This window comes from Rhineura floridana, chromosome 6 (assembly GCF_030035675.1).
Source record: "Rhineura floridana isolate rRhiFlo1 chromosome 6, rRhiFlo1.hap2, whole genome shotgun sequence".
Lineage (NCBI taxonomy): Eukaryota > Metazoa > Chordata > Lepidosauria > Squamata > Rhineuridae > Rhineura > Rhineura floridana.
The window spans coordinates 157,026,061-157,048,940 of NC_084485.1; the positions used below are offsets into that span (position 1 = coordinate 157,026,061).

Sequence of the window (22,880 nt, forward strand, 5' to 3'; positions counted from 1 at the left end):
AGTTGTATTGAACCTTCTAATAGTACAACATTTGGCACTTAGCGTTGCAAAACAACATGTGTTGTAACTAGAAAGTCTGTACTTTAACCAAATAACTGAGCTTTGAAAATCAAGATTGCAAAACAGTTGGCTTGTAAATCATGGATGGAATTAATCTCTCTATTGTAACTCTGGGGATGTCTTCCAGGAAATAATTTACCTTACTGATTTGAGTAATAACTTTCTGTTCAAAAGCTACATTATTAGTGTTTCATAATAATATAATCTGAGATGGTCTGCTTCCTCCATCTTTCAGCTAATCGTACAATGGGGGAAATCTGTTAAGCAATTTACTTGAATACCGGTGCTTAGAAAATGGAGGAACTTGGAAACTTAGCAGAGTTGTTTGTACTATATGCTTTTGATAAATGTGTTGTATTTGTCTTCTTTGATATTGGGGAAAAAGTATAATGACACCAAATTCACCTTCCATGGCTTTCTTTGTCAGCCTTAAGGAGTAAATTAACTTGAGGTGCTACTTTATTTTAGACAGGTTGATCAAAGTGAGTTAATGTGTTTGTGCTGACAAATTTAACTACCCTCCCTTTTTTGTTTTGGGCAGGCTTTCAAGGAGATGCTGTATGCAGCTCAGGACCAGGCCCCTTCTATAGAAGGTAAGTGAGCTATAATTCTTCCCTCAGCATTTGGAATTTGAGCACTTAGGCACCACCACCTTTTTGAACAAAGCTGTCTTAGATTGGCAGCATAATAAGCCGAGGCTCTATTACATCTGTTATTCCATAATCTTAATATTTCCATTATCTTCCTTTTTCAGAATCCAATTCATTCTAGTTGCTCAATTGCCCATCAAGCAAATGCAGATCACTTCAAAGGAGAAGGAAAATCAATATATATCTCTCAAAGAGAAAAAAAAGGGGGAGGGGGAGAGAGGTGCAAAGAAGAAAGGCAGGCAGCTAGAGCTTTATGTGATGACTTAATGGTAGCCAAAACATTCCAGGAAAGCTTCTCCAGTTTTCTTTTGAAAGCTTCTTTTATATACTGTTAGATGCTTCACAACCAGAATGTGCTTCCTGTCACTCTACAATCATTGTGAGGCCTAGGATACATTTTATAGGATGAATTCAGTCACTTAATTTTTTCTGTAAGTTGAGTCCAAATAATTTTGAGGTACCCCAAAGTCAATTTCCTCCTTCATTGCCGTAACCAAATATGTTCTTTGTAATAAAGCATATTTTTGATGTAGCCTGAACTATATGTAATGTGTTACGAGCAAAGACTTGAAGCTATCAATATGCTCTGTTGTGTAGTGAAATGAGATGGGTAAACATAAGATGGATAAACCGTTTTTAAAAAATGCATTCTGACAGCCAGTTGAAAAGCTTCCTAAATGGTAAAACGGCATGTGCCAACAGGTGTATCAGTAAAACCTTGCATGGTGAGCTATAGATACTAGGAAAAAGCTGAATTGTTGGTTAAGATAAAACTCTGGTAGTAGAAATTGAGCAGAGTAATATGAGTGATATTGATATTGAACTGGAAATAGGTATCCATTGCAGGAATCCTGGGTCTCATACTGTTCAGCGTCTTCATGAATGGTAATGATGGGATGCACACTTGTCCGGTAACTTGGAAGACATATACCTTCCTAGAGTAGTGACAGTGAGGCTAGATGTTATTGGGCTCTCAACTCTCATTAGTCCCAGCCAGCATGCCCAGTTGATGTTTGCGGTTGTAACCCAACAATACCTGACAGACTACCAGCTCCCTATCACTGCCCTAGAGAAAAGGCTAAACATTATTGCTAAAGGGAGAGCTAATCTGATAAGAATGAAATTTGGAAAGGGCAAATGTAAAGTTTTGCACACAGACCAGAGAGAAGACCTAGGGCAGTAAGCTTTTACTGTAGCTAAAGTTTTAATCACAGATAAAAAAGGCATATTGGTTATTTAGGTAGTAACTACCCTTCTTGAAGAGATCCTGCTTTTTTGAGCACACCAAGGTCCAAGGTTTTTCTTGAGCAATTTTACAAATAGCTCTTAAAATGAGTTTTAAAATTTTTGATCTGTAGATTGAAAACAGATCACACTTATTAAAACGTTTATTAAAATATACAACTTTTCAAGTGGCTGTTTCGCTTACACAGCAGCAGTAGCGACCAGAAGTCACAAATTTCAATTTACACATTTCAGTTTACAAGTCATTCTTAGTGAGAACTTAGACCAGTGATACTAATCCTAGCTACATCTGTTTCCTGACTCCTAACTGAGCAGAGCAGGGGGAGCTGTCTCAGCTGGTCCACAGAAGAGGAGATCCAAGCAAGCCAGCATTCAGAGAGTGAGCGAGCAAACAGGAGTTCGACAGGGGAGTTCCCTTAAAAAAAATTATTACTAATTCTTCTTGTACAGCACACTGCATACCAGTGGGACTCTCAAGTTTACTCTAAAGTAGGACAGGACAAAGCACATGCCACTCCAAAACAAGTAGTTAGAAAGAAACAAAAGGTAGAAGACAGTGTGAACGGGAAGGATACTCCAGTGGTTGTGACCTGCAAGGTGGTGTGCCATGTTTGTTTTCTTGCCTGAGAACAACATGGCCTACACATGGCAACAAGTGCAAGCTCATGGCACTGTTGGAAGAAAAAGTGAGAGGCCTGGAAGGGTGGGTGGCCACACTGAGGACTATAAGAGAAGATGAAGAGTTCTTAGACAGAACTCTGGAACAACAGCAGCAAAGAGAAGTGGAGGTGGAAGAACAACTTCATGTGGTAGCGGAAGAGGAGACTGCTTTGGAGAGGAACAACGAACTGACTCGCATGACTGGAATACAGCAATTGAAGGATATAATGTGTTCAAAAAGAACAGAAGGAATAAAAAGGGAGGTGGAGTCGCGCTGTATGTTAAAAATATATATCCCTGCACAGAAATAGAGGAAGATGAGCTTGGTAGCTCCTTCGAAAGTATCTGGATTAAAATCAATGAGGCAAGGAATAAAAGGAATGTGGTGCTTTTAGTCTACTACTGACCACCCAATCAAGGAGAAGATGAAAATGTAACTTTTGAAAAGCTAATTGCCAATGTTTCGAGGAGGCATGATGTAGTAGTAATGAGGGACTTCAATTATCCCGATATCTGTTGGGAAACAAATTCTGCCAAACATGGCCCCTCCAAGAAATTTCTGACTTGTGTTGGAGATAACTTCCTCCTACAGAAAGTGGAGGAAGCAACCAGAGGATCAGCTATCTTGGACTTGATTCTAACCAGTAGAGATGATTTGGTGGATGAAGTGGCAGTTATGGGAACTCTGGGGGAAAGCGACCACACCATACCTGAATTCTTGATTTTAACAGAAACAAAAGCTGAGAGTAGCCATACGCACACACTGGACTTCAGGAAAGCTGATTTTAATAAACTCAGAGCAATTGTAAGTACGGTTCCTTGGCAAGCAACCCTAATGAGAAAAGGAGTCGAAGATGGGTGTGAGTTTCTAAAAAAGGAAATTCTAAAAGCGCAACGGCAAGCAATTCCAACAAGGAAAAAAGGGGGAAGATAGCAGAAAACAACAGAATGAAATTCAACAGGGATAAATGCAAAGTTCTACACCTAGGAAAAAGAAACCAAATGCACACTTATAAGATGGGGGATACTTGGCTCAGCAATACAACATGTGAGAAGGATCTTGGAATTGTCGTTGATCACAAGCTAAATATGAGCCAACAGTGCTATGTGGCTGCAAAAAAGGCAAATGCTATTTTAGGCTGCAATAACAGAAGGATAGTTTCCAAATCGTGTGAAGTATTAGTTCCCCTCTATTCAGCACTGGTTAGCCCTTGTCTAGAGTACTGCATCCAGTTCTGGTCTCCGCACTTCAAGAAGGATGCAGACAAACTGGAACAGGTTCAGAGGAAGGCAACAAGGATGATCAGGGGACCGGAAACAAAGCCCTATGAGGAGAGACTGAAAGAACTGGGCATGTTTAGCCTGGAGAAGAGAAGACTGAGGGGAGATATGATAGCACTCTTCATGTACATGAAATGTTGCCACACAGAGGAGGGCCGGGATCTCTTCTCGATCGTCCCAGAGCGCAGGACACAGAATAATGGTCTCAAGTTGCAGGAAGCCAGATTTCGACTGAACATCAGGAAAAACTTCCTAACTGTTAGAGCCATACGGCAATGGAACCAATGACCTAGAGAGGTAGTGGGCTTTCCAACACTGGAGGCATTCAAGAGGCAGGTGGAGAGCCATCTTTCGGGAATGCTTCAATTTGGATTCCTGCATTGAGCAGGGGGTTGGACTTGATGGCCTAATAGACCCCTTCCAACTCTACTATTCTATGATTCTATGATCTGTGCCTTGTGAAATGGTATTAAGCACTATTGACAGTTTAGCTCTTAAGAGTTTTGTTACATCTTAGACTGACATTTTTATTATGGTGTTAATTACAGTGGACTAGAATCTACTTCATCAGATGCGCAAGATGGTAGGTTTACACACACACAGATACAGCAGGGAAATGCCAATAGTGAGGTCAGAAGAAATTGGGTGATAGAATCTAAGCACTACCAGCTTCAGTGGTCTTGGAACCCACCAGCTAAATTTGTAAAGTACAGATTTCCCTTTTCAAAGTGATTAAAAAAAAAAAATTATAACCATCTATTTCCATTTTATGATGAAGGCAATTTAACTGAAGGGTTGCATTGTCTGTGTGTAGTTGACTAACTAGCTGTTATGTGACTGATCAGTCACATATTGATCACTGATAAGGAAAAAATGACCACAAAAGATCTGGGTTACTGTGGTCAGTAATGTTACTAAAGAGAACTCGAGATGTTTCAAGCATCATGGGGTTAGTCAGTGGCAAACAGAATATTTCATTTTAAAGCTTTAAGAATTGTGCTCTATTGTTCCATTCCCTCCTCTTCGCTATCTGTCAACTACTCATATGATAGAGAAGTCACAAGGAGATTTTACTGTTCTAGAAATAGAACTGTAGTTACTTGAACAAAGGAAGAATAAATCTGATGGTAATGCACCACACCTGGTAGCTTGTGGTGCTTGTTGCCTAGAAAGCAAAAAGGATTTTTTTTGCCTAGTGCAGTATTCAAGTTGTATTACATTATTCGCAAAGTATTCCTGTAGATCATTCATTTTCATGCATTTATTCTGACATGAATTAATAAGTTCTGTATGAAGCAGACTTGATAGTTTACACTAGAACACTGATGCAACACTTTGTTTTGGCAGTTAAAAGAAAATGTTCATATTTTTCCAGTTACAGTTTTTGAGTAAAGAAATGAATTTATAAAGTTTTCTATTTTGAACTCTCTGGATCAGTATTTCTTCCCAGTTAAAGTGGGAGGGGGGAGCTATGATTAATATGGCCACACTGTCTAAACCAGTAAAGATAATGGGAAATAGATCTCCCATACTTTAAGCTACATTATGAAGCCTTTCTAATGAGGCAACTGAGACTATCTTAGAATGGAAAACAGGTGTCAATGGAGTAGCACTCAATTTTCAAATGTGAATCTGTCCCATTTTTACCTGCTAAGATATGTAACACTAGTATTTGAATTTCTTCTTCTTAGCCACTTTTAAAATCTGGTGAATCTAGTCTTGTAAACTGGGTTCTACAGTCTTAGCTTTGATCAACTGCTTGGATCAACTGCTATTTTATTTTGTGATGCTGATCGATATAAGACATAGGAGTAGTAAAGCTAGCTTTATAGATCAAGGGTCCTATATGTGAAAAAAGGCAATTTCTGGAGCACTGCTTAGAGAGAAGCTTCAGTAAGTGTGCAACCCAACTCCCATGCTGGTGGGGTTTTGCTGCTGCAACAGAGTCACTGCCACGGCCTGGCTGCTCACTGTGCTCAACAGAAGGGGAGCAAGACAGTTGGGCCCAATGTTGGCTGGCGACAGCTGTGAGACCAGCTTGGGATCCAGTGGACCCTGGGCTGACTCAGCCCCACTCCTCCCTGCCCTTATAATGCCCTGCTTTGGGGCTTTCTGATGGACTTCATAGGCAGGAATGCTACCAGTGGGTCTCTTGCCCACCTGTATGTTTGGTAGGCAGAAGGAGAAGTTTGGCACTAATGGAGTAATGCTACCATTACCCCATCAACTGTGGGAGGCTGGCACAGGGACACCTCTTCTCAATCCAAAACCCCACACCTGGTGTAAGGGAGGTTGGATTGTTCTCTGTGTTGGCTACATATTCGCCAAGTGCTACCTTTTATGTCTGACAATGAAAATAATACAATAAAAATAATTTAGAGATATTACTTGAGACTTCATTAAGGTTCCATTGCTTTGTTAAACTAATGGAGAGGATGTGGGAACCATGGGTCATATTTCCACATGAGGGAATGTGCAGTAGTGAATAATTTTTGGGAGCTAGTACAGAAAGATTGTTATAACAAAAGAAGTTACTCCTGACTTTTTTTGATGCTGTTTTATAAGGATATTTTACATGAAGATCCAGTTGTCATCTTCTTGATGACTGCATGGCAGGAAATTGCATTGCATTGGAAGACCTACAAGCAGTGCTGCCCAGGTTCAGTTATAGGCTACCCCAGTTGAAAGGCTGTTGAGTAAGAGGGCCAAGAGAGACTTGTGCCTGTGTCTGTAGATAGCCCTCCTGCTGGTTGTGCATCTACTCTTTTAGTTCCAACCTTTAGGAGATGATCAGCATGACCTCCAGACTATAGTTCAGTAAATGATCTTGATGTTCCTGGAAAAGTTTATGTACTGCATCTTTTATATAAGTTAGAACAGTGGGTCAAAGAGAGCCAAGTCCTGCCCACAATGCAGACTGCGTTTCACAAGGAACATATCACAATTGATCAGTGTTTTGTTTTGCAATACCTTATTCAGAAGCACTTTAATGGCCCACCAGAAAAAAAGATGTATGTTACATTTGTTGATCTCATTAGTAGGGCTCTTCTTAATGTTCTCTCATTTGCCTCTGCCTCCATTCACTGTCAGCATCTGTGGGAAAACTAGCAGCTACTTCACTGGAGAAACAACGGCTGTTTCTTATTCTGTACTTTAATAGTGATGTTAAAATTCATACTAGACTTACAGGCTTTCTTTGAGATTCAGTATTTACACCAAGGGGCATAAAACAACTCTGCCTTTTGACTCCACAACTGTTTCACACAGCACAACTGCATAAATGATGTAGTTGAGGAGATTCCTGGTCTTTCTCTCCATGCCCAACCCCCACTGGCAATCAAGAAATCCAGAACTTCTCATAAGCACGAAGGTTTATCTATTAATTACAGTTAGACCAAAGTGGTGGTGTTACCCATAATTAGGCATAAGCGTATTCAGGGTGTCACTCATTTTAGTACTTAGGGCTCCATTTTTGTGAAAATGCCCTATGTCACACCCATTTGGAGGCAATTAAAATTTCATTTGCCTGTTCATTGGGACTATAAAGACACTATTATACTAAGGTCGTCATTAGAACCGACTTAAGTTTTTGTTTAAACCATATATTGCTTGTTATATGGTGAGGCAATCTGTGGTAGTTTTATTAGAAACTGATTGGATATAATCCACAATAAATTCCTGACTTCCCTTCTCTAAAGGCACACATTTATAAATCCATGATTCTATACAGAAAAAAATCTCAGTAATACTAAACCAACATTTAGCAAAACCGTGGAAAATGTAGAAGGCAAAGCACAATAGTGTTGATGTTGAGTTATTAAATTTCCCCTATAATTCATCTCAGTATATTTCTTAACATAAGGCCTGTGGTGCCATTTTTACTGAAGGTGCTGAAATAGACTTTGAGTATGTGAAGAATGCTAAGTCTGGTATATTAAAATTAAATCAGACCACAAAAGGGCTTATCTACAGGAATTAACTCTTTTCTTGTTAGACATTTGTTTCCTCAACTTAGATTTCAGTGTATCTTCATAGAATATCTGACTGATAAATTCTTTAACAGGCCAGTAGGTAATCTTCTCTGTGTGGGGAGAACAGGCCAGATTGAAGACACTGTGCACAATGTCTTGTATTGCCCTGTATTTAATGCACCTAGGGATTTAATCCACCTAGGCTCTGTACATTTCCGAATTGTTTAGAAGGTCAGTCAAGATGTCTTAAAAAAGATATTTGCTGGCTGATATTAACAAGCTTATTATGCACTAGCAAAAGAGAAAGTTACAGGCTACTCTTCTGATCCTTTGACTGTCAAAAGGATGTTTAGTTCTTAACAATTTTGGGAGCTTTACAAGTTCTGATAATTTGCATTTGTGAAAATTGATGTGTTTTAACTTTTGGATTGTCATCTTTTTTGTGATTTCTGTTGTAATAGCCATTGGCTACAAGCAATCAAAGTCTGACCGACAGTTCTGGAATTGATGGAACAATAGTCTGACTTGAGGCATCTTTGTATGTTTCATAATAGATGACGGTTCTTTCAGCAGGTCGATCCCAGAATTGAGTAGAGGTACAAATACCTTGAACTGGGCCATAGATACTTGTTGGAAAAGAAGAAAAGCAAACTCTGAGCCACAGTCATGAACAACTAGAGGAGATGGACTTCATGATGCACTGTCATTTCATTTTTCTACTACAGAAATGTTTGTTGGAGAGAACCAGTAGATAATAAGAACTAAACATTTAATTGATCATCTACAAAAGAATCTCCAATGTAGTAAACAGAAAACCCTTTGTTTCTCTGAGATTTTGTGTGGGTTCTGTCTGAAAATCTTCTTGGTTACCAGGGTTCTCCTTAAGAGACTAGTGTGTTACACATATTGATACTTGACTGCACACGTCCTTCAAGAATGTACTTGTGAGTTATTGCCCTTTAGGCATACCCAGTTGAATAAATGATCTCCCATATCACTTTTGTAGCAGTCAGGTGACATGAGCAATAAAGATATGGAAGAAATTGAACAGTGTTTGTTTTAAAGAAAATAAAAGTAAAGGGATACATAAGTAACTTAACTTTCTTAAACTGTGTTGGGTTTATATTACCAAAGTACTGCAGTTTACTAACACACGTTGACTACCTAACATATCCCAAATGGCCTCTGATGTCCATGGTAGATTAACATAGATTCTGCTTGTTTGTATTTCCTAGGACGTTTTTTGGCATATGTATGAAATACATATAAATCAGCATACTTTTTAATAGAAATGAGTGTAATGACTTTGCTTTGGAAACTTAATTTTTTAGAACAAAAATGTTTATTGCCTTGGCTGGAGAGAAGAGTTAGGGGTTAGTTGAAAGTGTTACAGCAAAATAATAGAATCCCATTATTTCAAAGCAAATTGTATTGTGTTCTTTTGCCTCTTAGACAAGTTATTGGACACTGATTATTTTTACTTGGTTAGCAGATGTGCTTGTAGCTCCCCAAGCTCCTTGGAATTCAGCTTTTCTGAGTGGCAGTGAAGTGAAGTACCTGTGTATTATTTATTCTGATTATGTGCCTGAATGGCCAGGGTCCACACTTGATATTTTCCTCAGAATCTTTGTTCTAAAGGAGCTGCATTGAATGTTTTAAAATAGACATAATGAGGGTGGGGAGAGGGTAATAGATTTGTCATTTGGTTTTTCTTGCCGGCAGGGCTGTGGAGTCGGAGTCAGAAGCAATTTTGGGTGGAGTCGGAGTCAGTAGAAATGTTCCGACTCTGGCTTCAAAATAAAAACTTTCATAGAAATTTAGGAAAGTTTTCTTGTTCAGAAATTTTAATCAAATAAATATATTTTATGTTCTATCAGTCTAGCCTGATGATTCACGTGGTGGTGATGAAATGCCTTGTGCTACCATTTTACTACAGTAAATTTGTTATTACTAGTTAATATACATTTGCCATTTATGAAGGAGTCGGAGTCGGACAGTAGAAAAATAGAGGAGTCGGAGTCGAAGGTTTGTCGTACGGACTCCACAGCCCTGGTTGCCAGAACCAGTGCATCTGACAACTTTTTATTTGTAGTCAATATAAACATCAATTTTGCTCATGCTTGGTATTTGTTTTCTGTTCAGTTCATTCATAATTATTTGCATTAAGCAGATACTCCCCCCTTGCAGTTGAAAGATCTTTATTATTAAATCTGAATGACTAGCTAAAGAACCAGTATGTAAATATGCTCCCAAACAGCCCAAGGGAATGAGGCCGAGGAGGAGATGAGATAGATACAAAGAGAATTGTCTGTAAGGAGTAGATGAGTAGTGACTGTACTACGAAGAGAAGTCAGTGAAGTAAATGTTGTCTGAGTTGTCACCATTTCCATTAACAAAAGCTTTTCTTCTCACTTGTAGTGTGCTTTTTAACTTGGGGATAATATGTTAAGGCACCCTTGTAGATTAGCCTACTAAAGTGATTTAGCCTGCAGGTTTTTTTTATAAGCCTAGGCTTTTCTCCTTCATGGCTAGCATAGAAATGCAAGTTGCTAGCCTCCTAACAAGCTAGTTTAAAACTGTATTCTACCAAGTGGGCTGGCAGAGGAGGCACGGATTTATCCTTCACCAGCCTGCCCACCTACCTGCATGGTATTTTGTCGCCTATGACTAGTTAACGCAAGTTAAATGCAAGACCCTGTTAAAGCAGTTTATAGATCTAAATGGGCTTGAGCAGACTGAAGTTTGATAGATTTTTAGGCTTGTTTTTGATTTGATTAAAGCAAATGCTATGCTCTTGTGATTTCTGTCCCCCTCTATTAAAATACCATGATCCAAAAATACCTGTTTGCTTTGACTGTGCTGCTACTATGTAGTTTGAGATTCGGCACTTTTGTGGCAAGCTTCTGCAGAGATTCCTCTGTGCAGGACATACTTTCTTTAAGAAGCAGATTTGAGAATGGGGATTTTCCTATCTTCAACTTGCATTTCTGTGCCATTAAATTGAGTTAGGGGAGAATATTTAACTTTCTGCTTTAGATGCAGAAGTATCTCAGACTGGCACTGCTTTTGTGTCTACTTCTCATGGGTTACCATTACATGAACTAACAGCTTCAGGCTTGCATGCCCTCCACTCTTCCCCTTGCATGCTGTGATTTTCTAAAGGACTTCTGGCTTGGCAAAACCACAGGTTGCAAATGCAGCAAACTAGTTAGAGTGTTGGACCACGACCTGGGAAACCAGGGTTCGAATCCCCACACAGCCATGAAGCTCACTGGGTGACCTTGGACCAGTCACTGCCTCTTAGCCTCAGAGGAAGGCAATGGTAAACCACCTCTGAATACTGCTTAACATAAAAACCCTATTCGTAGGGTCACCATAAGTCAGAATCGACTTGAAGGCAGTCCATTTCATTTTCAAGGTGTGGCTTGCACATAATGCTAAGTCATAGTTTGTTTGAACCATGGCTTAACACACAATGAGCTCTCCCCCAGATGATCAAACTATGGATTATTTCTCCAAAGTTTTTGTTTTCCAGCTGATCTGGCCTTGTGCCTTTGTAGCTTGTTGAGTGTCTAGGGCAGATACTAAACAAACCATGGTTACTGAAGAGTCCTGGGTTCATAAATAATACAAAGCCATAGTTAAAACAAACCAAGATTCATAAACAACAACCCATAGCTTCAGATGTGGCTTTTTGGCTGTAAATAAGCCATAGTTAAGAATTAATTGAAGCTTATATTGAGATGGCTGTATGGGAAGTTCACACACTTGCTGCCCATTTGCCAGTGCCCTTATGTAATGCCCAACAATAAATTAAAAGTCTTTCTGTGTGGTAGAATTATATCTCATATGACTTGTATTATATTGAATGTATTTTTGTAAACACTAAGTATTTATTGATATATTTCTAGAATTATAGTTGTAATAATTGCATGTTTGCAAAGATTTGTTTGCATGTTTGCAAAGATGCAATCTTTGACTATTTATTTATACCTTTGCTAATTGCAGTATATTAGTACTTTATTATTGTAAAATGTCTGTGTCATCTTGTATATATTTATGTTTCTAAAATAAAGTGTGAATAAAATTAACTTTTTAAATGACTGACGCATCAAGCTTTACCATCTGAGCATGGACAGTTGCTATGGTTGGTTTGCAGGTAGTACTTCGTTAACGAGGTATGACTTTTGCTGTAGCAACGTAATTCTGTCAGTCAGCTTAATTTCTTTAGAATTTGAAAAAAAAGCATGATTTGCTCTCTGCTTTGAATGATGGAGTTTGAGAAGCAAAACGGTCTTGAAATACAACTTTGGCCAAATATGTTTTTTCTTACCAATATCCTATGAAACTAAAGCTTCTTGTAACAATAATAAAAACCCTTGCTCTCTGGTAATGCTGTCCGTGACAGAAATGCCAGTTTCATTTTGCTAATCTGATTAAAATTTGCACCATGTAGTGGTTATTGCAGGAAGACTGCCAAGGAGAGCATTTGGATAGCTGCTTTTTATGATCACATATTTCTAAAGTAAACAAGGACACATGCAGAGTTGAAACCAAATATTTGGCTTCCTGTTGCTGTTCATCTTTTGCTTAAAGATAATGAGATTTGGGAATGCCCAGTTTTATTTAGAAAATAATGTAGATACAATTCTGTGTAAATTTACCCATTGCTAGGTTGGGTGTAGAGGATACAAATGAGTTTGAAAGAGTAAGAGATATGATTGGAAGCCTGAGAGCAGGCTGTGTCTTATATCTTAATATCTCTACGGGCTTAGAAACCTTTAGGCACTTTATAGGTGTTGAATAATGGTACAGACTGCTACCATTAAAATGTTCCACTCTGCACCAAGAACTAGTTGATAGTGGACTTCTCTGAAGGAAACTAGTTTGTGTTGCGCAGTTAACTTTCGTTGAGGCCCACTTCCTGGAACGGCACCTGGAAGGCCACGGCTCAACCCCAACCTAACAGCTCAGATTCTCTTCCATCATCTCCAGCAAATAACAGTGTCAGGCTCTTTGTATTCTACTAGGTTCTAACAGATGCTGCAACATCTGCTAAGACCTTCATTGTGTTTAACAGCTGTACGTTCTCTACAGTCATCAGAATACAGATTGTGGCTTAAAAAAAAAAAAAAAACACTTCAGCAATTGGCTGAGTTAAAAATGCACTAAAAAAGTGGCCAGATATCAAGTAGCCAAATGTGAAGGAGACAGTAGAGTTAAGCATTAACTTTGCACATGGGAATGTGGGGGACAATTACTGGAATAATTGATGGGAGGGAGAGGTATTTAGCCCCTTGCACCTGCCAATGTGCCCCATCCTGTGTTATCTTTTCCCAGTTTGCAGCAATTTAAATGTTTGGAGCCCGACTGTGGGGACAGATTTTTTTCAGGGGAGAGTTGGAGGGCATGCAAAGGATTAAGTACCTCTTGCACCCATTTTACCTCCCAGCAACTATCTCCATTCCTTCCATTAATGTTAGGAAGTAAACAAGTGTTAAGAATCTCCTTTGTTCACTTTTGTGTAATTTACTCCAGAACACAAAATGTCCTTGGATATCTGTGTGTATGCATGCCCATTCATTAGACTTGTCTTGATCCCATGTATGCATGACCATACATGGAGATGTAACAATGAATAAATGGTATAAAAAGCACATAATGGACACATTTATGAGGACTGATAACAAGTAAAAGTATTGCGTAATAATTGCACTGTGCATTATCAGCGACTTTGGCAGGAGGCTAGTTAATTTTCTGATTTCACACAGAGCTTAATCTTGAGTATTCAGTTCTGGTAATGCAATCCACATTAGAACTCTGGCAAGTGCAGCTTTTCTCAGCCCTGTATGAGAAACTGTATCTTGATTTCCTCCTCCTATACAACTGTTAATGTTCATATTCTATTATCTTTGCATCTTGTAACCATAAAGAGAAGAGAGAGACAATATTTTAGTCTATATAGTCTAAAATTAAAAGTGGATCCCATATTACATGCCAGTGACTCCTGGGTCTGGAGGACCTGCTGGTCTAGGAGACGGCAAATTGCCCCAGTAATGTGTCTTTACATGTTTTGCCATTGAAATATTGCACATTAATGAAATGGTCAAGAAGACATGCTTGGTTGATCTTAAAAACCTTAATCACTTGGGCCCTATGTTCTTCTCAAGTTACTATCTGTTCTATTATGGCCTTTATTGATAAAGTAACTTCAATGTTAGAAGAAGCAAGTGTGTAAACAATGGATCACTAATGTGTGAGGAGTCCAGATGATGTGTTCTGTATCATCTTGAAGCTTCCAGACACAGCTGTCTTAGGCTAATCCATCTTCTCCTTCAGATATTGTCAGAGTACACCTTCCATCTGTTCTGACCATTGGCCATGTTGGTTTGGTCTGATGGAAATTGGGAGTCCACAGTATCTGGAGGGCACCAGGTTGAAGAAGGCTGGGCTAGACAGTTTTGAGTTTACAGGATAGTCACCAGGGTCTGCTTGGCTAGGAAGTGTCAGAGTCTTCTTTCTAGGTGGACATAGTGAAAGAGACATCCCATTGCTGCTTCTAGGTACTAGCTATAGTGTGAGAAGCATCCTAAGCAGGATGGATAAAAACCAATAATTTAAATAAATAAATGGGGTTTTCCTATTTAAATTGGATTTTTTTTAAAAAAAGTAGATACTAGGTATATCCAGCTAAGTCATATGCAGACTACACATAAGTTACTTCAGTCTCTTGATTTCAAAGGGTCTCCTGTGAGTAACATTGATATTATCCATTGTTTATCTTAAATAATAACTAGGTTAATATTAAGTCTAGTGTATAAGCATGCTAACCTACAATTAATCTCCAAAATGAATAATTGCTTCTTCCAAGATACATTTATTTATTTTGACAATTTATATACTGCTTAATTGCAGTCATCTCCACATTAAGTTGAAGGACGCTTTTTATGTAATGAAAGAACCATTTCATTTTACTGTGATGAACATAAATTGCTCTAATCAGCTCGGTAACTCTCAAACCTTGCTTTTAGTATCATAGTCATGCAAGTTATGGCTGCTGAAATCCCCTCTTCTGCATAACTTGCAAATGTGAAAGAGACCAACTTACTTCACAGTCATTAGCATTTCATTTTGCTTGCTGTTTTGTTTTGTGAGAAGAAGGGCTATAGCTCAGTGCTAGAGTATCTGCTTTGTATGCTGAAGGTTCCAGGTTTAATCCCTGGCACCTCCAGGTGGAACTGCAAGAGACCCCTGCCTGAAACCCTGGGGAGACACTGCCAGTCAATGTAGGCAATACTAACCTAGATGGACCAATGGTTTGACTTGGTATAAGCCAACATCCTATGCTCTTCTGGGACGGGGGAGTGACTAGACAGAGTAAAGCACAAACAAGCCACAGCAGAAAGAATACAAAATTGTGCAGTGTGCATGTTCCTATAGTCTCATATTTGGGCTGCAATCCCATACCCTCTTGCAGGGGAGCATTGAACTCAATTAAACTTACTTCTGAGTAGTCCTGTATAGAACTGCACTGTTAACCTCACAGTTTGATATAGGTGCTAGTGATAAGAACAGTCCTATATGGGAATATTTAAAAAACATTCCCTTTCTAGGTAAATATGGAAAGCATGCAGGATGTGTACAGTGTGACAAAAGAGATGCAAAACTTGGTAAAAATGAAACACTGTAAATAATACTCTAAATGTAAATTAACGTGGTTTAGCGGTCAGATTCTTATTGTTCAGAAAATATATAAAGTATCAGTGGAAAACATGGTTGAAATTAGTTAAATCAGCATCTTTTCTTGCAGATTTAAATTTATTTAAGTAGCTTTGATTTTAATCAATCCACAATTATCTTAAGGCTTGGCGGGGAGACCAAACTACAGGAGACCAAAACCTTGTATTATGGGGCTTCTGTCTGTTCTCTCTTTCTCACCCCTGGCACAAGACCTGCCACCCAGGGCTACTTAACTGTGTCTGGGTTAAGCTTGCCAGCTTATCTGGTCCTCCCTCACAATTGCCAGACACTGGGCAACCACTGACACTACATGGCCTTCGTCAGAGATGAAGAGGAGGTTGTTGACTGGCATTGGCGTACCGACTCCAAGCCACAGCTTTTTTAAAAGGAAAATTTAGAACTGCCTAGTGGTGTGTGATTATAATTCATGCATAAAACATGGCGAGTACAACATACCTGTGCATTTTCCTCAGTGTCATAGTGGATATTTATGGCATGAGCCCTGTTATGTACCTGCATGTTCATGCATTCACATATGACCCTTAAAACACTTTTAGGAGAGGATCTGTTATGTGGGTCGACTATGCACCACCCTGAGAATGCACCTAAAGTAGTTTAAAACCCAAGGATTCACACCTACAACAAGAATCCAGTTTGAAACAGTAGATGCAGCACGGTGGAAAAGGAATTTGATTGCAAGTTAATTATTGTGGTGCAGCATATAAAATACAAATATAAATTCATAGGTTCACGGAATCCTAATATCCTAATTCATTCACCTCCCTTAAAGACTAAAAATAAAAAAGGAAAAGAAAGCACTGTTCTAACAAAATAAAGGGGAGAGGGTGGGAGCATGCCCATTTGGTGTGAAAATGAATGAATGAATGAATGAAACTTTATTTTTACCCCGCCCTTTTTCCAAACTGGAACTCAGGGCGGCTTACAAATAAAACTACATGTCGTTAAAAACATAGAAAAACATACAATTAAAATACAATTAAACAATGCACAACCTTAAAACCGTAAAGGGCACTTAAAAATCTAAAAACAATTTAAAATAATAAAATAATAATATAAAACAAGCCTTGTAAAGCCCAATCCTAAACACCTTCTATCCCAAAAGCCTGTTGGAATAAAAAAGTCTTTACTTGCCGACGGAAGGATGGCAAGGAGGGGGCCATTCGTGCCTCCCTAGGAAGGGAGTTCCAGAACCTAGGAGCAGCCACTGAGAAGGCCCTATCTCGCGTCCCCACCAATTGCACTTGCGAGGGTGTTGGGACTGAGAGAAGGGCCTCTCCTGAAGTTCTCAGGGCCCGGGCAGGCTCATACAGAGAGATATGGTCTGAGAGATAGCCTGGACCTGGGCCGTATAGGGCTTTAAAGGTCAAAACCAGCACTTTGAATTGTGACCGGAAACAAACTGGCAGCCAGTGGAGCTGTTGTAACAAGGGAGTTGTATGGTCCCTGTAACCAGCCCCGGTTAACACTCTGGCTGCAGCTGTTTGTACCAGTTTAAGTTTCCGAACAGTTTTCAAAGGCAGCCCCACGTAGAGCACGTTTCAGTAGTCTAAACGGGATGTAACTAAGGCATGCATCACCATAGTCAAATCAGGCATTTCCAGGAACGGGCGCAGCTGGCGCACCAGTCTTAAATGGGCAAAGGCATTCCTGGCCACGGCTGAGACCTGGGCCTCCAAGTTCAGAGCTGAGTCCAGGAGCACACCCAAACTGCAAACCTGTGTCTTCAGGGGGAGTGTAACCCCATCCAGCACAGGCTGAATCCCTATTCCCTTATCTGCCCTTCGACTGACCAGGAGCACCTCTGTCTTGTCTGGATTTAGTTTCAATTTGTTCGCCCTCATCCAGTCCATCACTGATGACAGGCACTGGTTCAGGACCAGGACAGCTTCCTTGGCTTTAGGTGGAAAGGAGAAATAGAGTTGGGTATCATCCGCATACTGATGGCACCGAACCCCAAACCCCCGGACAGCCTCTTCCAGCGGTTTCATATAGATGTTGAATAACATGGGGGACAAAACTGAACCCTGAGGGACCCCATAGGTCAATGGCCAAAGAGTCGAACAGGAGTTCCCCAGCACCACCTTCTGAGTTCGTCCCTCCAGAAAGGAATGGAGCCTCGTAACACGGTGCCCCCAAGTCCCATCCCAGCAGTGGTCCAGAAGGATACCATGGTCGATGGTATCGAAAGCCGCTGAGAGGTCCAGTAGAACTAACAGGGACACACTCCCCCTGTCCAGCTCTCTGCGAAGGTCATCCACTAAGGCGACCAAAGCTGTCTCTGTCCCGTAACCAGGCCTGAAACCAGACTGAAATGGATCCAGATAATCCGTTTCATCCAAGAATCTCTGGAGCTGGGCGGCCACCACACGCTCTATTACCTTGCCCAAAAACGGAATGTTGGAGACTGGCCGATAATTTCCCATTATAGAGGGATCCAGGGAGGGCTTTTTCAACAAAGGTCGTACAACTGCCTCTTTTAGGCACGATGGAATTCTGCCTTGTTGTAAAGAGGCATTAACTACTCCCCTCACCCACTCAGCCAGTCCCCCTCTGGCACTTTTGATAAGCCAGGAAGGGCAAGGATCCAGCAGACATGTGGTGGCTCTCGTCTCTCCAAGGATCTTGTCCACATCCTCGGGCTGTACAAATTGAAAGGAATCCATTATTATTGGACAAGCAGGGGCCAAAGTTACATCCCCTGAGACTGTATCAATTTTAGCGTCCAAGTCGGAGTGAATCTGAGCGACTTTATCTGCAAAGTGCCATGCAAATTCTTGACAGCGGGCTGTTGAGTGGTCTATATTATCCTCCTGGGGGCCAGAGTTTAAAAGACCCCTGACCACTCGAAACAGCTCCGCTGGACGGCTCCCAGCAGACGCAATGGTGGCAGAAAAGGAAAGTTTCTTCTTAGCCCGCACTGCCACGGAGTAGGCCTTCAGATAGGCTCTAGCACGTGTTCGGTCAGACTCGCGCCGAGTCTTCCGCCAACGTCGCTCAAGTCCCCGTCTTATTCGTTTCATTGCCGCCAGCTCCCTGGTAAACCAGGGAGCTGGTTTGGCTCCACTCAGTAAGAGGGGACGCTCAGGAGCAATTGTGTCCACCGCCCTGGTCATTTCCCCATTCCAGAGGTCAACCAGGGCTTCGACAGAATCACCTGCCATGGTGACAGGAAAATCCCCAAGAGCCATCAGAAAACCATCCGGATCCATCAGCCTCCTGGGGCGGACCATCCTAATTGGTCCCCCACCCCTGCAGAGGTTCTGAGTCCCAGTAAGTCTAAACACAACCAGGTAGTGATCTGTCCATGACAATGGAACTATAGAAAGTTCCTCCACACCAAGATCACCATCATCCCATCCAACACAGAAAACAAGGTCCAAAGTGTGACCAGCGACATGAGTGGGGCCAGATAATACTTGGGCCAGACCCATGGTTGCCATGGAGGCCATGAAATCCTGAGCCACTCCCGACAGAGCAGTCTCGGCATGAATGTTGAAGTCACCCAATACCACAAGCCGAGGGGACTCCAACACCAACCCCGAGACTACCCCAGCTAGCTCAGGAAGGGAGACTGTTGAGCAGCGGGGTGGGCGGTACACCAACAGAATCCCTATTCTGTCCTGGCCACCCAACTTCAAATATACACATTCGAACCCCGAAGACTGTGGGAGAGGGCAGTTTGGGGCAACCAACACCCTGTTGCACTTCCATCTCCCCCGATGACATAATTGTGAAAACTACACAAAATAGAGCAGGGGTTAAGGGTTACCTATCCAGTGCCTGAAGGGGCACTTGAAGCTGTGTATGTGTGCATGTATGTACAGAATCAAAAGCTTGGAGCAGGAATTCTGTGCTCAGACACATAATCTGATCAGGGTCAAGTGCATTGCTCAAGAACCCCAGGTACAGTTGCCCTGACCTGCAGCTTGAGATTGATAGACAAATGGTCAAAGAATACTAATTACCTATTACTTTGAATGAGTTCATATCTCCAGGGCCACATCCTAGAGTAATGAAGGAACTGGCTGAAGAACTCTCTGAACCACCACCTATGATATTTGGAAAATCATGGAGGATGGGTGAAGTGCCAGATGACTGGAGGAGGGCTAATGTCCCTATTTTCAAAAACAGCAAAAAGAAACCTGGGAACTGCAGACCAGTCAGTCTGACATCAATTCCTGGGAAAAGTCTAGAGCGGATTGTAAAGCGGGCAGTCTGTAAGCACCTTGAAAACAATGTAGTGATTACTAGAAACCAACATGAATTTGTCAAGAACAAATCCAGCCAGACTAATCTTGTCTCATTTTTTATAGGGAAACCTCCCCTATAAAATGGTGGGAATGCTGTGGACATAACATATCTCGACTTCAGCAAAGCTTTTGACAAAGTGTCCCATGATATTCTGATTAGCAAGCTGGCTGGATGAAACAACTATCAGGTGGATCCACAGTTGGCTACAGAAGCGTACTCGAAGAGTGCTTATCAGTGGTTCCTTCTCAGATTGGGGGGAGGTAATGAATGGGGTACCGCCAGAGCTTGGAAGTAACTAGTTACAAGTAACGAATTACTTGTAATTCATTACTTTTTTGAGTAACGAGTGGGTAATTCCTTTACATTTTGATTGTAATAGAACTAGGAGTAATTTTACTACTTTTGTGGAGTAATTGTAACGTTTCCAGAATTACTTTTGGGCATTACTTGGGGTGGAGCAGGGGAAATCTTCTGCTCCTCTGATTTGTGGATGAAAATCATGTGCCTCAAACTGGGCTTCTGTGCAGTGTCGCTCTTTCCTCATGCTCTGTGGATGGGCAGGAGGCGATGAGGGAGGAGGCAGAGAGTGAGACGGGGTGGAGTAGCGAAAACAATTATTTTAAAAAAAGGATGGTGGTGGTGGAGAATGGAGTGGAAGGAAAAAGGATCCAGAGGTCAAGAACATGGATAAAGGAGGAGAAGGAGGCTGCAGCAGAATGGAGATAAAGAACTGTGGAGGTGAAAGATGACAGTGTGTGTGTGCGTGCATGTTTGTGTGTGTGTGTGTGTGTGTGAGAGAGAGAGAGAGAGAGAGAGAGAAAGAGAGAGAGAGAGCGCATACTGTGTTTGCACTTGGCACACAAAGTGGCCTCCACCACCCTCTCTGGCTACTGTGCTGCATTTGCAGTATTTTAACTGTTTTGCATCTCAGGGGAAAATGTTTGCTTGGGTGAGTCTCCCTTAGTTGGTGGCAGGGAAGAGTCTGGAAGGTGGTTAAGTGAGAGAGATTATGCTGGCTGGCTGAGTGGGGGGGTTGCACTTGGTTTGGCGTGCAAAGATCTGAGTAGTGGCCTCAGCCTCCCTCCCCACCACCCTTACCAGCGGAGAGACCACCATTGCTATCTTATGAATAAAAATAATTATTCTACTACCTCTGTATGTGTTTGTTTATTTTTAATGTTGTTTTAGGCTACTCAGATGTGTAGCAGCCAAGGCCAGCACCTTGTAGGGTTTTTTTTTAAAGTAACTGAAATGTAATTGTAGTGATTACTTTGGAGGAAAAGTAAAGTAATCAGCTGCTTTCAGAGCAATTGTAATTGTAACGGTAATTACTACTTTTTTGGGCCATGTAACTGTAACTGTAATTTATTACTTTTTAAAAGTAATCTTCCAAGCTCTGTATCAAGGGCACTGAAGATCCCTGTGGTTGGAGAAGAAACATTGACCAGTCATACATTTGGAACAAAGACCCCCACTGACCATGTAAAGGGGGAGAATCAGGATCACGTTTAAGGGAGATTGAGCTGGAGACTGTGGAAACACCACAAGTGTGTGCTACCACAATAAAGATCCCAGAAGATGATCTGCAATAAGGATTAGAAATAAGGAGGTCTGTAGCTTGCTGATGTCATAATTCCTGCAGAAAGTCAAATATCAGAGTTAGCAGTTATGATTGGGAGAGATTATTATTATTGGAAGGTAGGAACATAGGAACATAGGAGGTTGCCTTATACTGAGAGCCCATTGGTACATCTAGGTCAGTATTGTCTGCACTGACTAGCAGTGGCTTTCCAGGGTTTCAGGCAGGATTCTCTCCTCATCCTACCTGGAGATACCAGAGGTTGGACCTGGGACCTTCTGCATGCAAGGCAGATGCTACTACTGAGCCACAGCTCTTTCCCCCTGAGAATACCCTTCTCTGGTACTGGGCAGAGTGGAATGCTTGGGAATTGGTAGCACTTGAGAGTACTTTTGAATGGGCTGTAGAGGGTCATACAGCAACATTTAGTTTGGTCACTTGTGTTCATGAAACTGGAATTCTACACACTGTAAGCCTTCTGTGAATTAGAATCTTTTGGTATAATGGGAGAAACAGAGAGGAAAAAGGTGTGAGGAAGAGATGCTTCAAATGTTTGAAACTTCAGTGAAGTATAAGGAAGGGAAATAAGGAGGTATATTACCATGGAAACCATCCTGGCCTGACTTACTAGATAACTGCTTAATAGCTAGGGAAAGCTTTAATCAGCTACCTGAGAGACTTAGAATGGATCGTGCACATGATGAGAAATGTTATATCACTGAAGAACATCTCCATGAAGGGATGGCTATGAATCCGTATGTTGAAGGGACAAGTTAATGTGCTACCTACCTCGCCATACAGTCATTGGAGGTGATAAGATAAGTGCTTAGTGACTAGACCAAATCTGAACCCAAATTTATTTAGTATCCTGATCAAATTCCATCAACAAACATGCAGTGACCTTTACAGAAAACATTGTGAAGGCATTCCGTCAGGTAGCAGTAGCTAAAGAGGCTTGGGATACAGTAAGGTTTTTATGGACGGAACCAGAACTAAGGATGATGAGGATAATTTGGTACTTCTCCCATCCCTTTCCTGCTTTAGGTCACTATGACACCACCTACAACGGTACAGCCTGGAGCATCCTCATACACGCAAAATGCTTTATGAATGTCTTGACCCTGAAGTAGGATTTGTTTCTGCATGTGCCTCTTACATGCTGCATAATTAAAATGAGGTTGACAGAAGATAGCAAATACATAGATTCTTGCTGTGTTAGAATGCTCATAGTCTCTCTCTCGGTTGCCTTTCTTGAATTCCTATGTCTTGCATAGGGATTTAATTCCATTTGCTTTTTTGTCAGAAGCTGAAATTGGTTATTTTTTTACCATGATTACAGCTTACTTATTTATTCACATTTTATTGCCTCCCCCATCATAGAAGGACAATGCAGTGAAGGGCAAACAAAACAAAATAACAGGC

General features: G+C 41.0%; 1 protein-coding gene across 1 annotated transcript in view; it reads left to right on the top strand.

Moving 5' to 3' along the window:
• The window catches only part of XPR1 (xenotropic and polytropic retrovirus receptor 1), a 191,716-nt gene that overhangs the window by 15,032 nt on the left and 153,804 nt on the right, over nt 1-22,880 (top strand). Inside the window, exon 2 of the mRNA XM_061634258.1 lies at nt 602-653. Within this exon, the coding sequence (XP_061490242.1) occupies nt 602-653 (52 nt within the window). The remainder of the gene's footprint in view (nt 1-601; nt 654-22,880) is intronic.